The sequence below is a fragment of the Ranitomeya variabilis genome, chromosome 4, assembly GCF_051348905.1.
Source record: "Ranitomeya variabilis isolate aRanVar5 chromosome 4, aRanVar5.hap1, whole genome shotgun sequence".
NCBI lineage: Eukaryota > Metazoa > Chordata > Amphibia > Anura > Dendrobatidae > Ranitomeya > Ranitomeya variabilis.
In genome coordinates this window covers 228,649,888-228,674,606 of record NC_135235.1, presented here as the reverse complement: position 1 = coordinate 228,674,606, position 24,719 = coordinate 228,649,888, and the positions used below count along the sequence as shown (strand labels likewise).

The following is a 24,719-nucleotide window of genomic DNA, read 5'->3' as shown; positions in this document are numbered from 1 at the left end:
ACACCCCTGGACTAACGACCCAGGTGGGTGCCAAACTAGGGAAAGACAATCCCAGAGTCATACCACTAGTGACCACAAGAGGGAGCCAAAAAAGTCTAATTCACAACAGTACCCCCCCTTTAAGGAGGGGTCACCGAACCCTCACCAAGACCACCAGGGCGATCAGGATGAGCAGTGTGAAAGGCACGAACTAAATCGGCCGCATGCACATCAGAGGCAACCACCCAGGAATTATCCTCCTGACCATAGCCCTTCCACTTGACCAGATACTGAAGCCTCCATCTGGAGAGACGAGAATCCAAGATCTTCTCCACCACGTACTCCAACTCGCCCTCAACCAACACCGGAGCAGGAGGCTCAACAGAAGGAACCACAGGTACAACGTACCACCGCAACAAAGACCTATGGAACACGTTGTGAATGGCAAACGACACCGGAAGATCCAAGCGAAAGGACACAGGATTAAGGATTTCCAATATCTTGTAAGGACCGATGAAGCGAGGCTTGAATTTAGGAGAGGAGACCTTCATAGGAACAAATCGAGAAGACAGCCATACCAAATCCCCAACACGAAGTCGGGGACCCACACCGCGGCGGCGGTTGGCAAAACGCTGAGCCTTCTCCTGTGACAACTTCAAGTTGTCCACCACATGATTCCAAATCTGCTGCAACCTATCCACCACAGAATCTACCCCAGGACAGTCAGAAGGCTCCACATGTCCCGAGGAAAAACGAGGATGGAAACCAGAGTTGCAGAAAAATGGCGAGACCAAAGTAGCGGAACTAGCCCGATTATTAAGGGCAAACTCAGCCAACGGCAAGAAGGTCACCCAATCATCCTGATCTGCAGAAACAAAACACCTCAAATAAGCCTCCAGAGTCTGATTAGTTCGCTCCGTTTGTCCATTAGTCTGAGGATGAAAGGCAGACGAAAACGACAAATCAATGCCCATCTTAGCACAAAAGGATCGCCAGAATCTGGAAACAAACTGGGATCCTCTGTCAGACACGATATTCTCAGGAATGCCGTGTAAACGAACCACATTCTGAAAGAACAAAGGAACCAGATCGGAAGAGGAAGGCAGCTTAGGCAAAGATACCAAATGGACCATCTTGGAAAAGCGATCACATACCACCCAGATGACAGACATTCCTTGAGACACCGGAAGATCTGAAATGAAATCCATGGAAATATGTGTCCAAGGCCTCTTCGGGACAGGCAAAGGCAAGAGCAACCCGCTGGCATGAGAACAGCAAGGCTTAGCTCGAGCACAAGTCCCACAGGACTGCACAAATGACCGCACATCCCGTGACAAGGAAGGCCACCAAAAGGACCTAGCCACCAAATCTCTGGTGCCAAAAATTCCCGGATGCCCTGCCAACACCGAGGAATGAACCTCGGAAATGACTCTGCTGGTCCACTTATCAGGAACAAACAGTCTGTCAGGTGGACAAGAGTCAGGTCTACCAGCCTGAAATCTCTGCAACACACGGCGCAAATCTGGAGAAATGGCTGACAAGATTACTCCCTCTTTAAGAATACCAACTGGTTCTGCGACTCCAGGAGAGTCAGGCACAAAGCTCCTTGAAAGAGCATCAGCCTTCACATTCTTTGAACCTGGTAAATACGAGACCACAAAGTCAAAACGGGAGAAAAACAATGACCAACGGGCCTGTCTAGGATTCAGGCGTTTGGCAGACTCGAGATACATCAGATTTTTGTGATCAGTCAAGACCACCACACGATGCTTAGCACCCTCGAGCCAATGACGCCACTCCTCAAATGCCCACTTCATGGCCAACAACTCCCGATTGCCAACACCATAATTCCGCTCAGCAGGCGAAAACTTCCTAGAGAAAAAGGCACATGGTCTCATTACAGAGCAACCAGGGCCTCTCTGCGACAAAACGGCCCCTGCCCCAATCTCAGAAGCATCCACTTCAACCTGAAAGGGAAGTGAGACATCAGGCTGGCACAAAACAGGCGCCAAAGTAAACCGGCGCTTCAACTCTTGGAAAGCTTCCACGGCTGCAGGAGCCCAGTTAGCAACATCAGAACCTTTCTTGGTCATATCCGTCAAAGGTTTAACAACGCTAGAAAAGTTAGCGATAAAACGACGGTAGAAGTTAGCAAAACCCAAGAACTTCTGAAGACTCTTAACTGACGTGGGTTGAGTCCAATCATGAATAGCTCGGACCTTGACTGGGTCCATCTCCACCGCAGAAGGGGAAAAAATAAAACCCAAAAAGGGAACCTTCTGTACTCCAAAGAGACACTTTGAGCCCTTAACAAACAAAGCATTCTCACGCAAAACCTGAAACACCATCCTGACCTGCTTCACATGCGAGTCCCAATCATCAGAAAAAAACAGAATATCATCCAGATAAACAATCATAAATCTATCCAGATACTTCCGGAAAATATCATGCATAAAGGACTGAAACACTATAGGAGCATTAGAGAGCCCAAAAGGCATCACCAAGTACTCAAAATGACCTTCGGGCGTATTAAATGCAGTTTTCCATTCATCTCCTTGCTTAATGCGCACAAGGTTGTACGCACCACGAAGATCTATCTTGGTGAACCACTTGGCACCTTTAATCCGGGCAAACAAGTCCGACAACAGAGGCAAAGGATACTGAAATTTAACAGTGATTTTATTCAGAAGCCGATAGTCAATACAAGGTCTCAAAGATCCGTCCTTCTTGGCCACAAAAAAGAATCCCGCACCAAGAGGGGAAGAGGATGGACGGATATGCCCCTTCTCCAGAGATTCCTTGATATACGAACGCATTGCGGTATGCTCAGGTACAGACAAATTAAATAATCTTCCCTTAGGAAATTTACTACCCGGAATCAAATCTATAGCGCAGTCACAGTCCCTATGAGGAGGAAGAGCACTGGACCTGGACTCGCTGAATACATCCTGATAATCAGACAAATACTCAGGAACTTCCGAAGGAGTAGAGGAAGCAATAGACACCGGTGGGGAATCACCATGAATTCCCTGACAGCCCCAACTTGACACAGACATTGCCTTCCAATCCAAGACTGGATTATGGGTCTGTAACCATGGCAGACCCAAAACGACCAAATCATGCATTTTATGCAGAACAAGAAAACGAATCACCTCCCGATGTTCAGGAGTCATGCACATGGTTACCTGTGTCCAAAACTGCGGTTTATTTTCCGCCAATGGCGTAGCATCAATACCTCTAAGAGGGATAGGATTTACCAATGGCTCAAGAACAAAACCACAGCGCTTGGCAAATGACAGATCCATAAGACTCAGGGCAGCACCTGAATCCACAAACGCCATAACAGGGTAGGAAGACAATGAGCAAATTAAAGTCACAGACAAAATAAATTTAGGTTGCAAATTACCAATGGCGACAGGGCTAACAACCCTTGTAAGGCGTTTAGAGCATGCTAATATAACATGTGTAGAATCACCACAGTAAAAACACAACCCATTCTGACGTCTATGATTTTTCCATTCATTTCTAGTCTGAATTCTATCACATTGCATTAAATCAGGTGTTTGTTCAGACAACACCACCAGAGGATTAGCAGTTTTGCGCTCCCGCAAACGCCGGTCAATTTGAATGGCCAGCGCCATGGAATCATTCAGACTTGTAGGAATGGAGAAACCCACCATCACATTCTTAATGGCTTCAGAAAGGCCATTTCTGAAATTTGCAGCCAGAGCACACTCATTCCACTGAGTAAGCACGGACCATTTCCGAAATTTTTGGCAATAAACTTCAGCTTCATCCTGGCCCTGAGAAATAGCCAGCAAGGCTTTTTCTGCCTGAATTTCAAGATTGGGTTCCTCGTAAAGCAATCCGAGCGCCAGAAAAAACGCATCAATATTCGCCAATGCCGGATCTCCTGGCGCTAGCGAGAAAGCCCAATCCTGAGGGTCGCCCCGCAAGAAAGAGATAACAATTTTAACTTGCTGAGCTGAGTCTCCAGACGAACGGGGTCTCAGAGATAGAAACAATTTACAATTATTCCTGAAATTCCTAAACTTAAATCGATCTCCAGAGAACAGTTCAGGAATAGGTATTTTAGGTTCAGACATTGGACTACTGATAACTAGTGTTGAGCGATACCGTCCGATACTTGAAAGTATCGGTATCGGAAAGTATCGGCCGATCTAATCCGATACCGATACCCGATACCAATACAAGTCAATGGGACTCATGTATCGGACGGTATTCCTGATGGTTCCCAGGGTCTGAAGGAAAGGAAACTCTCCTTCAGGCCCTGGGAACCATATTAATGTGTAAAATAAAGAATTAAAATAAAAAATATTGCTATACTCACCTCTCCGACGCAGCCTGGACCTCACCGAGGGAACCGGCAGCGTTGTTTGCTTAAAATTTGCGCTTTAACTTCCTTACGTGAAGTCCCGGCTTGTGATTGGTCGCGCGCCGCCCATGTGGCCGTGACGTGACCAATCACAGCAAGCCGTGACGTAATTTCAGGTCCTTCAGGATTTTAAAATTACGTTCCGGCTTTGTGATTGGTCGCGTCGCAGTCACATGGGCGACGCGACCAATCACAAGCCGTGACGTCACGGGAGGCTGGACACGCGCGCATTTTAAAATGCGCGCGTGTCCTGCCTCCCGTGACGTCACGGCTTGTGATTGGTCGCGTCGCCCATGTGACCGCGACGCGACCAATCACAAGCCAGAACGTAATTTTAAAATCCTGAAGGACCTAAAATTACGTCACGGCTTGCTGTGATTGGTCGCGTCGCGGGCACATGGGCGACGCGACCAATCACAAGCCGGGACGTCACGGGAGGCAGGACACGCGCGCATTTTAAAATGCGCGCGTGTCCAGCCTCCCGTGACGTCACGGCTTGTGATTGGTCGCGTCGCCCATGTGACCGCGACGCGACCAATCACAAAGCCGGAACGTAATTTAAAAATCCTGAAGGACCTGAAATTACGTCACGGCTTGCTGTGATTGGTCGCGTCGCGGCCACATGGGCGGCGCGCGACCAATCACAAGCCGGGACTTCACGTAAGGAAGTTAAAGCGCGAATTTTAAGCAAACAACGCTGCCGGTTCCCTCGGTGAGGTCCAGGCTGCGTCGGAGAGGTGAGTATAGCAATATTTTTTATTTTAATTCTTTATTTTACACATTAATGTTGTTTCGATACCGATACCCGATACCACAAAAGTATCGGATCTCGGTATCGGAATTCCGATACAGCAAATATCGGACGATACCCGATACTTGCGGTATCGGAATGCTCAACACTACTGATAACAAAATCTTGTATGCCCTGCACACGAGCAGCAAGCTGATCCACACTTGTAATCAAAGTCTGGACATTCATGTCTGCAGCAAGCTTAAGCCACTCAAAGGTAAAGGGGAGGAAGAAAGAGAGAGAAAAAAAAAAAAAAAAACTCAGAATTTCCTTTCTTATTATCCCACTTCTGCAATGCATAAAACATTCAACTTAGGCCTGGCATACTGTTATGACCCCAATGGCAGGGGGTCTCAGAAATAATTACCAAGCCTGCAAACACAAAAAACCAGCTCATAGGACAGTGGTAACTGGGCTGACCGTATAACTAATCCTAGCACCACAAATAGCAGCAGCCGGGGAACGTGCCTACGTTGGTTCTAGACGTCTCCCGCCAGCCGGAGAACTAACTAACCCTAGAAGGGAAAAGATAGACCTTTCTTGCCTCCAGAGAAAAGACCCCAAAAGTTGGATACAAGCCCCCAACAAATAATAACGGTGAGGTAAGAAGAAAAGACAAACGTAAGAATGAACTAGGTATTTAGCAAAGAGAGGCCCACTGACTAATAGCAGAATATAGTAAGATGACTTATACGGTCAGCAAAAACCCTATCAAAATTTCCACGCTGGATATACAAGAACCCCCGAACCGTCTAACGGCCCGGGGGGAGGATACCAGCCTCCTAGAGCTTCCAGCAAAATCAGGAATCACATTTAGTACAAGCTGGACAAATAAATAAGAGCAATGCAAATAACCAAAAAAACAAGGAAGCAGGACTTATTATTATTATTATTATTATTTATTGTTATAGCGCCATTTATTCCATGGCGCTTTACAAGTGAGGAGGGGTATACATAATAAAAACAAGTACAATAATCTTGAACAATACAAGTCATAACTGGTACAGGAGGAGTGAGGACCCTGCCCGCGAGGGCTCACAATCTACAAGGGATGGGTGAGAATACAGTAGGTGAGGATAGAGCTGATCGTGCAGCGGTTGGTTGATCGGTGGTTACTGCAGGTTGTAGGCTTGTCGGAAGAGGTGGGTCTTCAGATTCTTTTTGAAGGTTTCGATGGTGGGCGAGAGTCTGATGTGTTGTGGTAGAGGGTTCCAGAGTAGGGGTGATACGCGAGAGAAATCTTGTATACGATTGTGGGAAGAGGAGATAAGAGGGGAGTAGAGAAGGAGATCTTGTGAGGATCGGAGGTTGCGTGTAGGAAAGTACCGGGAGATGAGGTCACAGATGTAAGGAGGAGACAGGTTGTGGCTGGCTTTGTACGTCATGGTTAGGGTTTTGTACTGGAGTCTCTGGGCAATGGGGAGCCAGTGAAGGGATTGACAGAGGGGAGAGGCCGGAGAATAGCGGGGGGACAGGTGGATTAGTCGGGCAGCAGAGTTTAGAATAGATTGGAGGGGTGCGAGAGTGTTTGAGGGGAGGCCACAGAGCAGGAGGTTGCAGTAGTCAAGACGAGAGATGATGAGGGCATGGACTAGGGTTTTTGCAGATTCTTGGTTGAGGAATGAACGGATTCGTGCAATATTTTTGAGTTGAAGTCGGCAGGAAGTGGAAAGGGCATGGATATGTGGTTTGAAGGAGAGATCAGCGTCAAGGATAACCCCGAGGCAGCGAGCTTGTGGGACTGGGGAGAGTGGGCAGCCATTTACTGTAATGGATAGGTTCGTTGGGGGGGTCACGTGAGATGGGGGAAAGATGATGAATTCTGTTTTGTCCATGTTAAGTTTCAGAAATTTAGCGGAGAAGAAGGATGAAATAGTGGACAGACATTGAGGGATTCTGGTTAGTAGGGAGGTGATATCTGGTCCAGAGATGTAGATCTGTGTGTCATCAGCATAGAGGTGATACTGAAAGCCATGAGATTCTATGAGCTGTCCCAGGCCAAAGGTGTAAATGGAGAAGAGCAGGGGCCCAAGGACTGAACCTTGTGGGACTCCGACAGAGAGGGGGCGAGGTGAGGAGGTGGTGTGTGAGTGGGAGACGCTGAATGTCCGGTCTGTTAGGTATGATGAGATCCAGGATAGGGCCAAGTCTGTGATGCCAAGGGATGAGAGGGTCTGTAATAATAGGGAATGGTCCACTGTGTCAAAGGCAGCCGACAGGTCGAGGAGGAGGAGAACAGAGTAGTGTCGCTTGCTCTTGGCGGTTAAAAGGTCAGTGGTGACCTTAGTTAGGGCAGTTTCAGTGGAATGGTGTGACCGGAAGCCAGATTGTAAGCTGTCAAAGAGGGAGCAAGAAGAGAGATGGGAGGGCAGTTCAAGGTAGACGTGTTGTTCCAGTAGTTTTGAGGCATAGGGGAGAAGTGATATAGGGCGATAGCTAGATACAGAGGATGGGTCAAGAGAGGGCTTTTTGAGGATAGGTGTGATGGAGGCATGTTTAAAGCTTGAGGGGAAAACACCATTTGTTAGTGATAGGTTGAAGAGATGGGTTAGGGTTGGGATGAAGATTGTGGTGAGGTTTGGGATGAGGTGGGTTGGGAGCGGGTCAAGTGCACAGGTGGTGAGATGCGATCTTGAGAGTAGAGTGGCGAGTTGATCTTCTGTAATGGTGGAGTAGTTGGTTTTGGAGGTGGAGGGTAGGGAAGTTGGGAGGAAGGGCTCTGGGGCTTGTTGACCAAAACTGTCTCTGATGTTATCAATCTTCTGCTTGAAGAATGAGGCAAAGTCTTCAGCAGAGATAAGTGAGGAGGGAGGAGGTGCTGGGGGACGGAGGAGAGAATTGAAGGTGTTGAATAACTGTTTAGGGTTGTGAGACAGGGAGGATATGAGAGATGAGAAGTAGGTTTGTTTAGCTGTGGCGAGTGCGGTCTTGAAAGTAGTGAGGGACTGTTTGAATGCGTCGAAGTGGTCGTTGGAGTGGGATCTTTTCCATCTGCGCTCAGCAGCCCTGGAAGCTTGCCTCAGTTCTTTGGTCAGGCTGGTGTGCCAGGGCTGTCTGTTGATTTTGCGAGCTTTGGTATGTGTAAGTGGGGCAGCAGATTCCAAAGCTACAGCTATTGTGGTGTTATATAGAGCGGCAGCGTCATCCGCATTGTGTATGGAACTTATGTCTGTGAGAGGGAGGAGGGATTCAGAGAATGAATGTAGGTCAAGATGTTTAAGATTTCTGCGAGGGTGTGAAAGTTTGTGGGGTGGGGACTCTAGACATGGAGTGGGGAGAGATGAGAATGTGAGAAGGTTGTGGACTTAGCTTAATTTTGCAAGAACCACGACCAGCAGACAGGAGCAAACAGAAAGGAACTGATTACAACGATGCCAGGCACCAGACTGAGAATTCAGGAAGTTTATATAGCAACACCCCTGGACTAACGACCCAGGTGGGTGCCAAACTAGGGAAAGACAATCCCAGAGTCATACCACTAGTGACCACAAGAGGGAGCCAAAAAAGTCTAATTCACAACAATCACCTATTGTGAATGGTGGATCCTGTGTTATCTACTGTATATAGAGGTGTTATCTGTCATTGTACAGGAGGAGGAGGTGAGCTGTGACATCACCTATTGTGAATGGTGGTTCCTGTGTTATCTACTGTATATAGAGGTGTTATCAGTCATTGTACAGGAGGAGGAGGTGAGCTGTGACATCATCTATTGTGAATGGTCGATCCTGTGTTATCTACTGTATACAGGTGATATCAGTCATTGTACAGGAGGAGGAGGTGAGCTGTGAAATCACCTATTGTGAATGGTGGATCCAGTGTTATCTACTGTATAGAGGTGTTATCAGTCATTGTACAGGAGGAGGAGGTGAGCTGTGACATCATCTATTGTGAATGTTGGATCCTGTGTTATCTACTGTATATAGAGGTGTTACCAGTCATTGTACAGGAGGAGGAGGTGAGCTGTGATATCACCTATTATGAATGGTGGATCCTGTGTTATCTACTGTACATAGAGGGGTTATCAGTCATTGTACAGGAGGAAGAGGAGGTGAGCTGTGACATCACCTATTGTAAATGGTGGATCCTGTGTTATCTACTGTATATAGAGGTGTTATAAGTCATTGTACAGGAGGAGGTGAGCTGTGACATCACCTATTTTGAATGGTGTATCCTGTGTTATCTACTGTATATAGAGGTGTTATCAGTCATTTTACAGGAGGAGGAGGAGGTGAGCTGTGACATCACCTATTGTGAATGGTGGATCCTGTGTTATCAGCTGTATATAGAGGTGTTATCAGTCATTGTACAGAGGGAGGAGGTGAGCTGTGACATCACATATTGTGAATGGTGGATTCTGTGTTGTCAACTTTATATAGAGGAGTTATAAGTCATTGTACAGGAGGAGGAGGTGAGCTGTGACATCACCTATTGTGAATGTGGATCCTGGGTTATCTACTGTATATAGAGGTGTTATCCGTCATTATACAGGAGGAGGAGGTGAGCTATGACCTCACCTATTGTGAATGGTGGATCCTGTGTGATCTACTGTATATAGAGGTGTTATCAGTCATTGTACAGGAGGAGGTGAGCTGTGACTTCACCTATTGTGAATGGTGGATCCTGTGTTATCTACTGTATATAGAGGTGTTATCAGTCATTGTACAGTAGGAGGAAGTGAGCTGTGACATCACCTATTGTAAATGGTGGATCCTGTGTTATCTACTGTATATAGAAGTGTTATCAGTCATTGTACAGGAGGAGGAGGAGGTGAGCTGTGACATCACCTATTGTAAATGGTGGATCCTGTGTTATCTACTGTATATAGAGGTGTTATCAGTCATTGAACAGTAGGAGGAGGTGAGCTGTGACATCACCTATTGTAAATGGTGGATCCTGTGTTATCTACTGTATATAGAGGTGTTATCAGTCACTGTACAGGAGGAGGAAGTGAGCTGTGACATTACCTATAGTGAATCGTGGATCCTGTGTTATCTACTGTATATAGAGGTGTTAGCAGTCATTGTACAGGAGGAGGTGAGCTGTGACATCACCTATTGTGAATGGTGGATCCTGTGTTATCTACTGTATATAGAGGTGTTATCTGTCATTGTACAGGAGGAGGAGGTGAGCTGTAACATCACCTATTGTGAATGGTGGTTCCTGTGTTATCTACTGTATATAGAGGTGTTATCAGTCATTGTACAGGAGGAGGAGGTGAGCTGTGACATCACCTATTGTGAATGGTCGATCCTGTGTTATCTACTGTATACAGGTGATATCAGTCATTGTACAGGAGGAGGAGGTGAGCTGTGAAATCACCTATTGTGAATGGTGGATCCAGTGTTATCTACTGTATAGAGGTGTTATCAGTCATTGTACAGGAGGAGGAGGTGAGCTGTGACATCATCTATTGTGAATGTTGGATCCTGTGTTATCTACTGTTTATAGAGGTGTTACCAGTCATTGTACAGGAGGAGGAGGTGAGCTGTGATATCACCTATTATGAATGGTGGATCCTGTGTTATCTACTGTACATAGAGGGGTTATCAGTCATTGTACAGGAGGAAGAGGAGGTGAGCTGTGACATCACCTATTGTAAATGGTGGATCCTGTGTTATCTACTGTATATAGAGGTGTTATAAGTCATTGTACAGGAGGAGGTGAGCTGTGACATCACCTATTTTGAATGGTGTATCCTGTGTTATCTACTGTATATAGAGGTGTTATCAGTAATTTTACAGGAGGAGGAGGAGGTGAGCTGTGACATCACCTATTGTGAATGGTGGGTCCTGTGTTATCAGCTGTATATAGAGGTGTTATCAGTCATTGTACAGAGGGAGGAGGTGAGCTGTGACATCACATATTGTGAATGGTGGATCCTGTGTTGTCAACTTTATATAGAGGAGTTATAAGTCATTATACAGGAGGAGGAGGTGAGCTGTGACATCACCTATTGTGAATGTGGATCCTGGGTTATCTACTGTATATAGAGGTGTTATCCGTCATTATACAGGAGGAGGAGGTGAGCTATGACCTCACCTATTGTGAATGGTGGATCCTGTGTGATCTACTGTATATAGAGGTGTTATCAGTCATTGTACAGGAGGAGGTGAGCTGTGACATCACCTATTGTGAATGGTGGATCCTGTGTTATCTACTGTATATAGAGGTGTTATCAGTCATTGTACAGGAGGAGGAGGTGAGCTGTAATATCAACTATTGTGAATGGTGGATCCTGTATTATCTACTGTATATAGAGGTGCTATCAGTCATTGTACAGGAGGAGGTGAGCTGTTATATCACCTATTGTGAATGGTGGATCCTGTGTTATCTACTGTATATAGAGGTGTTATCAGTCATTGTACAGGAGGAGGAGGTGAGCTGTGACATCACCTATTGTGAATTCTGTGTTATCAGCTATGTATAGAGCTGTGATCAGTCATTGTAATCCTGCCTCTGATGATAATGAGCCTGCTGAAAATTCTTCTAAATGGACAGGAAAGAGAAGTCTAAAAAAAGCTCCACTGAACAGTGTGAACATTTCTAGATTGCTCACTTTATTTTTTTAATATAGATCCTGATATGAATAAAAATAATTTCCAATTTAATAAATCAAACGTAACAAAAACCTGGTTTATCCAGTAGGACATTTCCTGATCACACATTCCCTTTAAACAAGCCGTAACCAAGTCTAAAGTTGCCACCTCGTTGGCTCATTTATTTTCTTCTACTCCGCAGAGTTTGCACTTTTTTATTTTTTCAGTTCCCGAGATGTGGCCGCTTTCACTAAGTGCACCCTATATGGATTTTTTTTTCTTCTTAGCTAAGTGGGCATTGACTAACTTTTTTCCCTTGCACAGGGAAGAGACAGCTGTGAGCCACACTCCCTTGATTAAAAATAAATACTTTGGGAATAGGGTGCAAGTACTGAAAATAACAATTTCTAGAAAGCTGAAAAACAACTGTATACCCAGTGCAGCATCAATATTAAATTACCCCCCCCCCCAAAAAAAAAAAGGTCACTTTTGATTTTATTAATGAATTATGCGCAAATGCTTCAGTTTTAATTCTTTTATTTAATATAGACATTTTCTAATATTTATTATTGTCCCCAACATGGCGACCGCCTCTTCTTACTCTGTAATGTTAAAAGTTTGCGTCAGGTTGAAAGCGTTGTGCAGCTCGTAGATGAGCAGGTGTCTCTGCTGACTGTACAGGAAGGCGAAGAGCGACATCCAGGCCAGGAATCCGACGCCCACCGCTATCATGTTGGCGACAAAGGCGATGTGCGAATATCTGTCCGCCATATTGACGTCTCCTCTCTGCAGACAATCCCGCGTCTGGAGGAGAAAAACAGAGAAGCGTTCACATTTCACGTACGGCGTTTGCGCCCTTTTGGCGTCACGATATCGCACCTTGGTCGGCCATATTGCAACTGCCCAGATAATCAAGGCTAAGGCACAAATATGGCGCGACATCTAATACAACCGGAGCCATATTTTTCTACATACCTTGAGAGAGAAATAGAGCGCCACGAATCCCAGCGTTAAGAAAAAGAATATGGTGGCGACAATGGAGAGGACAAAGTAGTCGGGCGGCGGAGCAGTTTCCGGGCTGAGGTTCATCTTCCTATAAATCATTGTGCCGCGACTCAAATACATTACAGAGGGGCCTTGGAAAAGGTGAGAAGGGGACCTGACTCTTTCCATTCGTCTCCTTTCAGTCCTCAGGGGCCGGTTACTGTTGGCACGGAAGCTCGGGGGGTTTCTTGAAAGGTCTTGGCTGATGAAGAGTCGGTTGGGGGCGCACGGCTGGTCAGGCGGCAGCATTCAAATCAGGAAAACCGTTGATCTAAGTTTGGCAACCGGGGGGTTAAAGTGAACTAGGACATATTATTTATTTAATGATAATAATAATTATTATTAGTAGTACTTAATATTAATTATTATTTAATAATAGAAATTAATATTACATTACATTATTACAATGTACCTATTTATATAGGATTTCTTTTTAAGGAGGAGATAAGACTAGTTGTCCCTCTATTTTATTATTATAAATTATTATCATCACTTATCAATTAACAACTAGTAATTAAGAATTATTATCATTGCTAATAGTACTAGTACTTGTTAATTAATACATTATTAATATTAATTATTTAACAGAAATGATTTACTATGAATAAATAGCCATTAAAATGTATTTATTTATATAGGATTTATTTTTAAGGAGGGGATAATCCAAGTTATCAATGTATTATTAATATAATTATTAGTAGTAGTACTTCTTAATAACTATTAAGTATGATTATTACTACTACAATTAGCAGTGATTTGCTAATTGATTATTAATATTAAATATAAATGATTTATTAATAATAAATAGTTATTGAAATGTATTTATGATTTATTTTTATGGAGGGGAAAAGCCAAATTTTCCCGTTGTTGTTGTTGTTATTATTATTATTATTATTATTATTTCATTATGTGTATTCATAATTTTATTATCATATAATGATTTAAATTATTTAATTAAACATTACTTAATAATAAATAGTTATTATCTATACATATATATATATATGTGTAAAATCGTCTAAGGGGCGCTTCCGTCTGTCTGTCTTTCTGTCTGTTTGTCTGTAACGGAAATCCCGCGTCGCTGATTGGTCGCGGCCGGCCGCGACCAATCAGCGACAAGCTTAGTCCGGCCGCGAATTGGCCCCTCCCTACTCTCCTCCAGTCAGTGCCAGTGTGTCGCCCCAATTTTTTTTTAACAGGCATATGGTGCTCACACTGCTATATACTACATGGGCTGTGTTATATACTGCGTGGGCTGTGTTATATACTATGTGGGCTGTGTTATATACTACGTGGGCTGTGCTGTGTATTACGTGGGCTGTGTTATATACTACCTGTCTGCTATATACTGAGTGGGCTGTGTTATATACTACATGGCTGTGCTATATATTACGTGGGCTGTGTTATATACTACCTGGCTGCTATATACTGCGTGGGCTGTCTTATATACTGCGTGGCCTGTGTTATATACTGCGTGGGCTGTGTTATAAACTACGTGGGCTGTGCTATATATTACGTGGGCTGTGTTAGATACTGCTTGGGCTGTGTTATATACTACGTGGGCTGTGATATATTACGTGGGCTGTGCTATGTATTATGTGGGCTGTGTTATATACTGCATGGGCTGTGTTATATACTATGTGGCTGTGCTATATATTACGTGGGCTGTGTTATATCTTACGTGGCTGCTATATACTGCATGGGCTGTGTTGTATACTGCCTGGCTGCTATATACTACGTGGGCAGTGTTATATACTACATGGCTGTGTTATATACTACATGGCTGTGCTATATACTACGTGGCTGTGCTATATACTACATGGCTGTGCTATTTACTACGTGGCCATCTGTGTTATATACTACGTGGCTGTGCTATATACTAGGTGGCTGTGCTATATACTACATGGCTGTGCTAAGCACGACGTATATACATACATATTCTAGAGTACCCGATATATAGTTTTTATTTTTTTATGAGGGGAAAAAGTGAAGGTGCCCCTTTATTATTGTTATTATTATTATTATTATTTCATTATATTTATTTATAATTTTAATAGCACTTACTGATTATTAATTTAAAATGATTATTCTTACATTATATTTGTTATTAGGATTAGTAGTATATATTAATTAATAAATCATAAATATTCATTATTATTTAATGAATAATTATGTATAAATGGTAATATTTATTTTTGTATATTTTTTCAGGGGAGGGTTGTCAGACAAAAAAAAAATCTGAAAAAAAAAATAAAGTCTACAAATTGATATAAAACAGTAAGTAAAATCTAATAAAGATATTATAAACTTATAAACATCTCTGCTTGCTGTCTGTGAATAGAAACCTCATTGTTTGCACCCTGATACTGAAAATTCACCCCGGGCCTGACCCAACGGCAGAGTTTGGATTTGTACGAGTTCAATGATTTCCTGACAGCAAGCAGGGATCTTAAAAATGTCGAATTACTTATTGATTTTTTATAAATATTTACTTCTATAGGATGAGAAATGGGCACCGTAATACTCCGAACCCGGACAGATTGTTTCAGGGTTTTTTTTAGGGGCAATCTTAATTTTAGGGCTCCACAAACCTAAGGATCAACATGCGGCCGTCATGTAGAATTGCGTTCTGCCGCCTTTCTCTCTGCGCCATTTCTGTAATCGCTGCCGTTATTTCCATCACGACATAATAAACTCTTAAAAGGATGAAGTCCGAAATAACAGCGGCGGCTTCTTGCAGTCAATGTCTTCGGCTTCGCTGAAAAAGCCAGACAAAATGGAAACGTTTTATTTCGCTGGAGCGCGCGTCTCCTGCGAGTCTTTCATGTCTAAATTATGATGTTTATTTGCTCGTGTAAACATTTACCGAGCGCTGTGCCGAGGAGGAAGTAATAAGGCTCATTCATAAACCATACTATCTGGGGTACATTTAAAGGGAACAGGTCCCAGAAGACGCCCCTTTAAAGTAGAGCATCGTCTTCTAGAACCGCTGCAGTAGAGGGTGCTATTGTAACCATCAGAACAGCTCTACGACACTGGAACCTGTCTGCAAACCATCTAAATACCTCTGCAGGAAAAGCCCGGGCCCACCAGAGGATTCCCCGCCTCTCCGATGGACCAGTCCAGCACTGCCTGGGAATAGAGGAAGGAAGCAGCTGCCCACGAAACCAGAAAAATGGAGCCTACTGATTCCAAAATTGGAGGAAGGGAACGAAATAAGAGTGTTCTTTCTTGTTTTGTTTTTTTAATCCCCCCACCTAACACAATGCTCCCGCCGCCCCCGCCCTCCCTGCCGCCCTGGGTGCATTGCAGCCATTCAGTAATATTGGGAATCATTATTCTTCTATTTTCATTGGGAGGCTTTATAGGAATTATGAATCACCGCCACATCCACACGAGTTGCATTAGCCAGAGGCGTAAATCCATGTCACATATCCAGATATTAGTCTGCACAGACCGCCGCACAGCGAGAACGTTCCTATACATTCAGCAATAATTGAGCTATTGGTTGGCAAGCGGAGAAAAAAAAATCATTAAATTTATGGGCTTTATGATTCGGAACAAAAAGGCATAAAAATGTTACTCTTGGCTGCATTGGAACCTACGGATCGACTGGTGTTATAAAACTACAAATCCCAGCATGCCCTGAAAGCCTTAATAGGATAATCTCATCTCCAAAATCCTATCTCAATATGTAGTAGATGTAATAATAATATTATTAAGCAAACACCTCCAATTAAAAATGTAGTATAGTTCTTCTAATTAGCCATGTCACGTTCCCCATGTGCAGGGCATTGAAGTAGCTTAAGTATCCATAGTTACATCCAATGGCAACTAATTGTCAGTATGTGAGTGGTCGTAACCATGGATGCCTAAGCGACTGCAATGCCCTGCACGTGGGAAATGTGGCATAGCTAATCAGAAGAACTATAACATATTTTTAATTGGAGGTGTATGCTTATAATATTATTATTACACCTACTACATATTGGGATAGGATGTTGTAGATGGGAATACCCCTGTAAAGGGAGTGTGTCAGCTCAAACTGACAGTATACAATAAGGTTGGTAGAGGGTATCACCCCAACAAAAATTGCACCTTTAGTGATCTAATTGCTGCCGAGGATAATGTTTAATCAAGTATGCTAATAAGGGTGCGTGGTGCACCCTGGGTGTGGCCAGGAGGCTCAGCGCACTGCTACGCCCATTGGTTTGGCATGTCCCTGCCTCCCTCACTGGTGATTGACAGCAGTAGCGTAACTTAAAGCAATGCAAAAGCTCTAATGTCGAAAGTCTTTAATAACATTTGTCATGTTATAACCGGCTGAGGGGACATTTTGGGGCCCCGCAGTGTCCAGGACCCGGTGTGATTGCAACCTTTATTGTAATTACACCCCTGCTGTCTACAGAGAAATCTTAGGCAAGCCAGCGCTGTCAATCATTAGGCAAGGGGTGGGGTCATGCAAATTAACGAACCTCTTGGCCACACTCAGAGTGCACCCAGCATCCTATTACGCATATATGAGCAGTTTCTGCACTAACGGTATGATTTTTATAGGAGCGATATCCCCTATAGGCTCACACTCCCTTTAAGGAGGATATTGAAGGTGGACCCATTTGGGGAGAACAGGAACGGAATCTTCCTCCATGTTACAAATTTGGTCAATTATGTTAAGTGGCTGCAAAAACAGAAGGGTCCGGGCCCCCCGCACCCCGCATATCCCAATATGACCACCTGCTCTGAAGCCTAAAGTGCAGCCCTGATGTGTAAGGACAAAGGACGCTCTGCCAGGAATAGCCCAGTGTCATTGCTCTCGACCTTGTGAATTTTCTCCACGCGTTGATGAACGATGCGTGGACATGTCACGGTCCCCTCATTTCTTCACATTTTCCCATCTGAGGGTCAATATCTCTCCCCAGAGGCAATTTATGTATTTATCAGCTGAAACAGGCCCTGACACTCCTAACAGAATTCTCATAAATCTGCCGCCATCATTCTCTGTCACATTACCGCTCAGCGACACATCAGCCCATCACATCCAGTGATTGATCATGCCGAGAAACGGATCCATGATGGGAACCCTGAGCGGCACATTTATATGTACAGCATGTGTGTCGTATCCAGGGAACAGTCTGTGGGTAATCACAAGGGTCACGTGTACAACACCCACACAGTAAAAATGTATTATAGCACCTATATCCCTGTACATATGGGACGGTATTATAGTAGTTATATTCTTGTACATAGGGGGCAGTATTATAGTAGTTATATTCTTGTACCTAGGGGCAGTATTATAGTAGTTATATTATTGTACATAGGGGTAGTATTATAGTAGTTATATTCTTGTACATAGGGAGCAGTATTACAGTATTTATATTCTTGTATATAGGGGGCAGTATTATAGTAGTTATATTCTTGTATATAGGAGCGGTATTATAGTAGTTATATTCTTGTACATAGGGGCAGTATTATAGTAGTTATATTCTTGTACATAGGAGCAGTGTTATAGTAGTTATATTATTGTACATAGGGGGCAGTATTATAGTAGTCATATTCTTGTATATAGGGGGCAGAATTATAGTAGTTATATTCTTGTACATAGGAGCAGTATTATAGTAGTTATATTCTTGTACATAGGGGCAGTATTATTGCAGTTATATTCTTGCACATAGGAACAGTATTATAGTGGTTATATTCTTGTACATAGGAGCAGGATTATAGTAGTTATATTATTGTACATAGGGGCAGTATTATAGTAGTTATAGTCTTGTACATAAGGGCAGTATTATAGTAGTTATATTCTTGTACATAGGGGGCAGTATTATAGTAGTTATATTCTTGTACATAGGAGCAGTGTTATAGTAGTTATATTATTGTACATAGGGGCAGTATTATAGTAGTTATATTCTTGTATATAGGGGGCAGAATTATAGTAGTTATATTCTTGTACATAGGAGCAGTATTATAGTAGTTATATTCTTGTACATAGGGGCAGTATTATTGTAGTTATATTCTTGTACATAGCAACAGTATTATAGTGGTTATATTCTTGTACATAGGAGCAGTATTATAGTAGTTATATTATTGTACATAGGGGCAGTATTATAGTAGTTATAGTCTTGTACATAAGGGCAGTATCATAGTAGTTATATTCTTGTACATAGGGGGCAGTATTATAGTAGTTATATTCGTGTACGTAGGAGCAGTGTTATAGTAGTTATATTATTGTATATAGGGGCAGTATTATAGTAGTTATATTCTTGTATATAGGGGCAGAATTATAGTAGTTATATTCTTGTACATAGGAGCAGTATTATAGTAGTTATATTCTTGTACATAGGGGCAGTATTATTGTAGTTATATTCTTGTACATAGGAGCAGTATTATAGTAGTTATATTCTTGTACATAGGGGCAGTATTATAGTAGTTATATTCTTGTACATAGGGGCAGTATTATAGTAGTTATATTCTTGTACATAGGAGCAGTATTATAGTAGTTATATTCTTGTACATAGGGGCAGTATTATAGCAGTTATATTCTTGTATATAGGAGCAGTATTATAGTAGTTATATTCTTGTACATAACGGCAGTATTATAGTAGTTATATTCTTGTATATAGGCGCAGTATTATAGTAGATATATTCTTGTACTTAGGAGCAGTATTATAGTAGTTATATTCTTGTACATAGGGGCTGTATTATAGTAGTTATATTCTTGTATATAGGGGCAGTATTATAGTAGTTATATTTTGGGCATTCAGGAGAGGCGCATTTATAAAATATTACATAGGAGGACGGTTCATCTGTATTCGCTGCCTGAATTTTATTGTGAAATATTTCCCTCTAATCCTCTCTCCTCCACAGAACATTTTTCGGCAGTTGTTAGGTAGAAAAAAAATACATTATTTTAACTGAAGTAAAACCGTCGGCAGCGTGACATGCCTGATACATCCAGATTTACAGGATAAAGAGCATGAATGCACAAAATGACAAAGCGTCCTCTCACTGCAGTGAAATGCGTCGGCCCTGACAGTCGTCGCCCCTGACACTCGCGCTCGCTGCCGCCCTCACAGCTGATTGGAATAAGACACTTGGGAGCTCGTAATTAATGACGGAGTGTAACAATTGCAGATTAATTGCTTTTCATTTGTGTTTGTTATTTATTTTCAATGTGTCCCTGGAAGCGGATTGCGAACCAATAAAATGACTGATCCATTACAATCATCCTAACGAGACAAATATCAGGACGGAGCCAAGGACGCACAAGCCAGAACCGTAGGGTGATGCGCTGCACTGATTACGTGGAGGGGGTGACAAGAATCGCTATACGGCATCCGAAAGAGACGTGGAAAGGATTACAAATTCGTTTTTATGCACTAAGCTTATATTACACTCCAGTCACATCCAAAGCTGCACACAAAATTACCTTTACATGTATCGTTTTAGGCAATATCTACATTTCTGCAACCTTGATCTTCAGGAGGGCAGTACTCCCCTGACTCATTCTTGCCGGGGGAGTTGTGTGCTCCTGATCGGCGGAAAAATTGAGCCCCGGTGCTTCGGCCAGAGGTATTTTTATCCCTGCAGCATCTGACGAGTGCAGGGGTACTGAAGCTGGCCAATCAGAGCAGCCCGTACAAGCTCTATAGCTAAATTCACTACTTGCCTACCGACTACCTCTGATATACAGCAGCAGTGGTCAGTATCCTGACAATGAATAGACAATATATAAAATCCCTCCTGTCCTGAGACTTTTGAGCAGATTTAATAAGTAAATTGCACAGTTGCAGCTTTGGATGTGAGCAGAGTATAGATTGGGATGTAAATTATGTTCGGAAAAAGAGTAATTTAACATATTTGGATATTTTATGGAGATTACATGAATGGTGAATTCAGAAGCTGCCAGGAATTGTTATCATAGTCCCAAATTCCTAAATCTATTCTGCGCTTTCACAATATATGTTTATATGAGACAGCGATTTTTTTTTTATTTCTTTTTTGTAAATTCTCGTACTTAATAACCTGAAAAAAGTAAAATGATATAATTCAGGATACCTGCAGCCACCACTAGGGGGAGCTTGTGACATCTACCCCCTTATGGGGGGAACAGAGGTGCAGACCATTCTATAAATTAAATGATAGAATTCGGGATACCTGCAGCCACCACTAGGGGGAACTTGTGAGTTCTACCCCCTTATGGGGGACAGAGGTGCAAACCACCCTCTAAATTAAGTGATAGAATTCAGGATACCTGCAGCCACCACTAGGGGGAGCTTGTGAGATCTACCCCCTTATGGGGGAACAGAGGTGCAGACCACCCTATAAATTAAATGATAGAATTCGGGATACCTGCAGCCACCACTAGGGGGAGCTTGTGAGATCTACCCTCTTATGGGGGGAACAGAGGTGCAGACCACCCTATAAATTAAATGATAGAATTCGGGATACCTGCAGCCACCACTAGGGGGAGCTTGTGAGATCTACCACGTATGAGGGGACAGTGACAGAGGTGCAGACCACCCTATAAATTAAATATTCTCCCGCTGTCATTAATTGGAGCAGAACAGACATTTTCTGGAGGGTGATTAATTCCGCCACCTCCTCGCTTGCGGTTTTCATGTCGTGCCCATCTGTGCCTCTCACTGATGACCAGAAAAACAAGATGAAAGCAGCCGACATCAAACAGAGCTCAGCGTCACCGCGTTCCCTCGGAATATGTCCCCCTTACATTCCTCGAAGCATCTTCACCACCCTCGGGGAAGCCTTGGAGGCTGACGACTGTTAGCAGATTTTCCTCAATGAGCCGAATCACGACGATCCGGAGAACATTTGAATATTGAGTGGGTTTTACTTCCCCCGTACTCAGTGCCTCACCGGAGAATCAAAATACTCAATTTTGGAGTTTTTATTCAACACTGCTCATGAAAACCATAAAGGACAAAGGAAAGATGCCAGACACTTCTGAAGGTCACTTATCTCCAGTGAGCACAGAGGGATCGGACATGTTCAAAACGATCAGCCCAATCCTTCTTTCCCCCCGACATCAGGAGAGAACTGGGACAACCCATACACACTAAATTGGGGCAGGTTCCACTGAAATTTGGGGATTTGGTTACCATTTGTTCCCTCTAACGGGTCTGCACAAATTAGCCAGTACAAACCACACAAGGGAAACGGGTCTGGTATTTGTGACCCCCACCGTACACAAGGGGTTCAGTTTGGTTTTGGGCCCATAATAGAGGTATGGACTTCCATGACCGATTCTCTGTAGAAACCCTCTTTGATTCATTTCACCTCCTCCTCTAAATTACTAATTATTGAAAACAAGTTGAGGGGACTTTCATCAAAAATTAATACTTCGAATATGAATTTTGTATTTAAATTTCTAGTCGAACCTTTTGGATTTTGATCGGTCGCTCCTGAGATCCAAATATTGAAAATTATAGTAAATATGTTCCCATCCTCAAGAAAGGCCAGGGAGTGAGGTAGTCACAGCTCCGCCCCAATGACTAGTAGAAATTAATGTTTGTGTGATCTTGTTTACAATGATGATTAGAAAAAGTATCACTGTGATTGAAAGATTGTCCAGTTATCCTGGTACATTGATGTGATCAGGGTTACAGTGAGGTACCCGGGTCCCACAGGTTAAAAGGTTTTTGGGGTCCACCCTTCCTCTCCAATAGTGTAAGTACATTGTACCGTTTTCATTTTACACACAGGCCATATTGCCTAAATGTCAAACTGTGACAGTCTGAAAGGGGGGCCTCAAACTGTCCCTGGAACTGAGATGCTGACTAACCCTGTCCCGGAGTACTCTTGAATGTAGAGAGGCCTGAGTCTCCGACCTTACTATGCTCCTGTTAAACCTTGATCTGTCCCCACCCCATGAGGCATGGGACAGAAATGTAAGGGAAACAATACACAAAGACAAAACAGGGATAACAGAAAACCTCTATCATACAAAAGCACCAACCAACAATAGGGAGGAGGATAGGGACTGGGAGGAAAAAACTAAATAGGAACAGGGACCAGTAGATAAACTCTCATGCAACAGCAAATGGATCACTACTACAACTCCTACTCCAACTACTCAGCTTTACCACTTAGCACAGGAAAACAAATCTTTCACCGGCAGGGACTAAACGCCCAGAGCCATTATATACACGGGGAGTAAATGATAATCAGCTGCAGCTGAGAACAATCAGGCTGTATGGTCTCAGACAACATGGAAATAGTCCTTAACCTCAGCACTGAAGGAAAGGAAATCCTTTTAAAATAGGATATGAGTCACACCATTTCTAAAGAGAACTGCGGATTCATTACCTGACGTGACCTTCTAACTCCAGATCGACCAGGGGACGTGACACCCTCGTGACACTATAGGGACAAACTGTGTAATTGTGAAATATCTCGAAACTGACCCCTCTGCTGTCAGCATCGGAAGATGTTGACCACCATTGGATCTCGTGGACTGGATGTTAAGATCCACTAAAGGCAAAGACATACGGCTCCCAAGTCCACCAAAGGGAAATGACTAGTGTTGAGCGATACTTTCCGATATCGGAAAGTATCGGTATCGGAAAGTATCGGCCGATACCGTCAAAATATCGGATCTAATCCGATACCGATACCCGATCCCAATGCAAGTCAATGGGACGAAAATATCGGAATTAAAATAAACCCTTTATAAACTTGTAGGTTCATTCTACATGAAGGAAAACAACTAAGAATAATGTAGGATGTAATGGGGGACGTGGCGGAGACATGAAAGGCACAGAGGTGTAGCCCAATGTAATAGAATAGCAGGATTTTGTTTTTTTTATGACGTTCGGCGGTAGAAAGATTTTGACTATGTTAATTTTTTTTTTATTTTGTCAGATATTGATGTTTCACTACTTCCACGCCCTTCACCTTCTTTTTTACTTCTCCCACACTTTCTTCTTCATTATCCTCATCATCAGCTTCTTTGACATCAACTTCTTCACCTTATTCATCTTCTTCTTCATCTTCTACCTATTATTTTTTTGGTTACATTGTTCATATTCTTTTTATTTTACTATTATCTTCATCATATTCTACTTCTTCATCATATTCTTATTTGTGACAGGCATTCCCGTAGTTGTTATCTATAAAAGTTTGAAGATTACACCTTCCGTTCTGCCTGTCACAAAACAGTTACATTTGTCCGCGTTCAGTTTGGCCTGCAGCATCAGGCTTTATCCAGGGGCACCACGAGGAGGAACGGACTCACCACCATACACTGCTTAGTCTTCTTCTGCTTATAATTTAGATAATATTTTTTGCTCTGATATTTAGTGTTATGCTTAATGTTCTTCTGCTCTTTGTTCTGCAGCCTCTTGTTCTTCTGCTTCTCGGTCTTCCAGGTCGTCGTCGTCTCCAGGGTCGTCATCTCCGGGGTCGTCGTCATCGGGGTGGTCTTCAGGGTCGTCGTCTCCGGGGTTGTCGTCATCGGGGTGGTCTTCAGGGTCATCGTCTCCAGGGTCGTCGTCATCACGGTGGTTGTCGTCTCTGGTGTCGTCGTCATCTTAGGGGTGGTCTTCCGGGTCATCGTGTTTAGTCTCTTGAACTTGGAAATGTAGCAGAAGGTACAAGAAGGCTGAGAAAATGCCGAGAACCAGCTGATGGAACTGGAACTCGGATGGCTACCCGAAGGTCCAAGAGCCAATGGAACTACCGAGGACCAGCTGACGTTACTGGAACCCGGTTACTAAGCAGGAGGTACCCATGCTTGAAAGCACTACCAAGGACCACCTGACGTTGGTGGAACTCGGATACCCAGAGGGAGGCACCTAAGCCAAAGGCTCTGCCCGGAACCAGCTGACGGTACTGGAACCAGGATGGGGAGCAGAAGGTACAAGAGCAAAAGACAGTGCCGAGAACCAGCTGACGGTGCTGGAACCCGGATGGGTAGCCGAAGGTCCAAGAGCCAATGGAACTACCGAGGACCAGCTGA

The 24,719-nt window shown here is 43.4% G+C and overlaps 2 protein-coding genes across 2 annotated transcripts in view; one reads left to right on the top strand and one right to left on the bottom strand.

The window, feature by feature from the left end:
* The window catches only part of LOC143770488 (G protein-activated inward rectifier potassium channel 2-like), an 85,192-nt gene that overhangs the window by 6,877 nt on the left and 53,596 nt on the right, over positions 1-24,719 (top strand). The gene's annotated exons all lie outside the window — the stretch shown is intronic.
* LOC143768721 (uncharacterized) lies at positions 12,222-12,994 on the bottom strand. Its single transcript, XM_077257372.1, has 2 exons — positions 12,677-12,994; positions 12,222-12,505 (listed from the first exon to the last, which is right to left on the bottom strand). Exons 1-2 carry the CDS (start codon positions 12,992-12,994, stop codon positions 12,299-12,301), a joined length of 525 nt encoding a protein of 174 aa, XP_077113487.1. The 3' UTR covers positions 12,222-12,298.

What these genes read in the sequence shown, in the direction of transcription:
- LOC143768721 (XM_077257372.1), bottom strand. Translation starts at nt 12,994, where the DNA reads ATGCTGCCGCCTGACCAGCCGTGCGCCCCCAACCGACTCTTCATCAGC. An exon ending in CGCTCTATTTCTCTCTCAAG is followed by an intron (nt 12,506 to 12,676) that starts GTATGTAGAAAA and finishes TTTCTCCTCCAG; the next exon opens with ACGCGGGATTGTCTGCAGAG.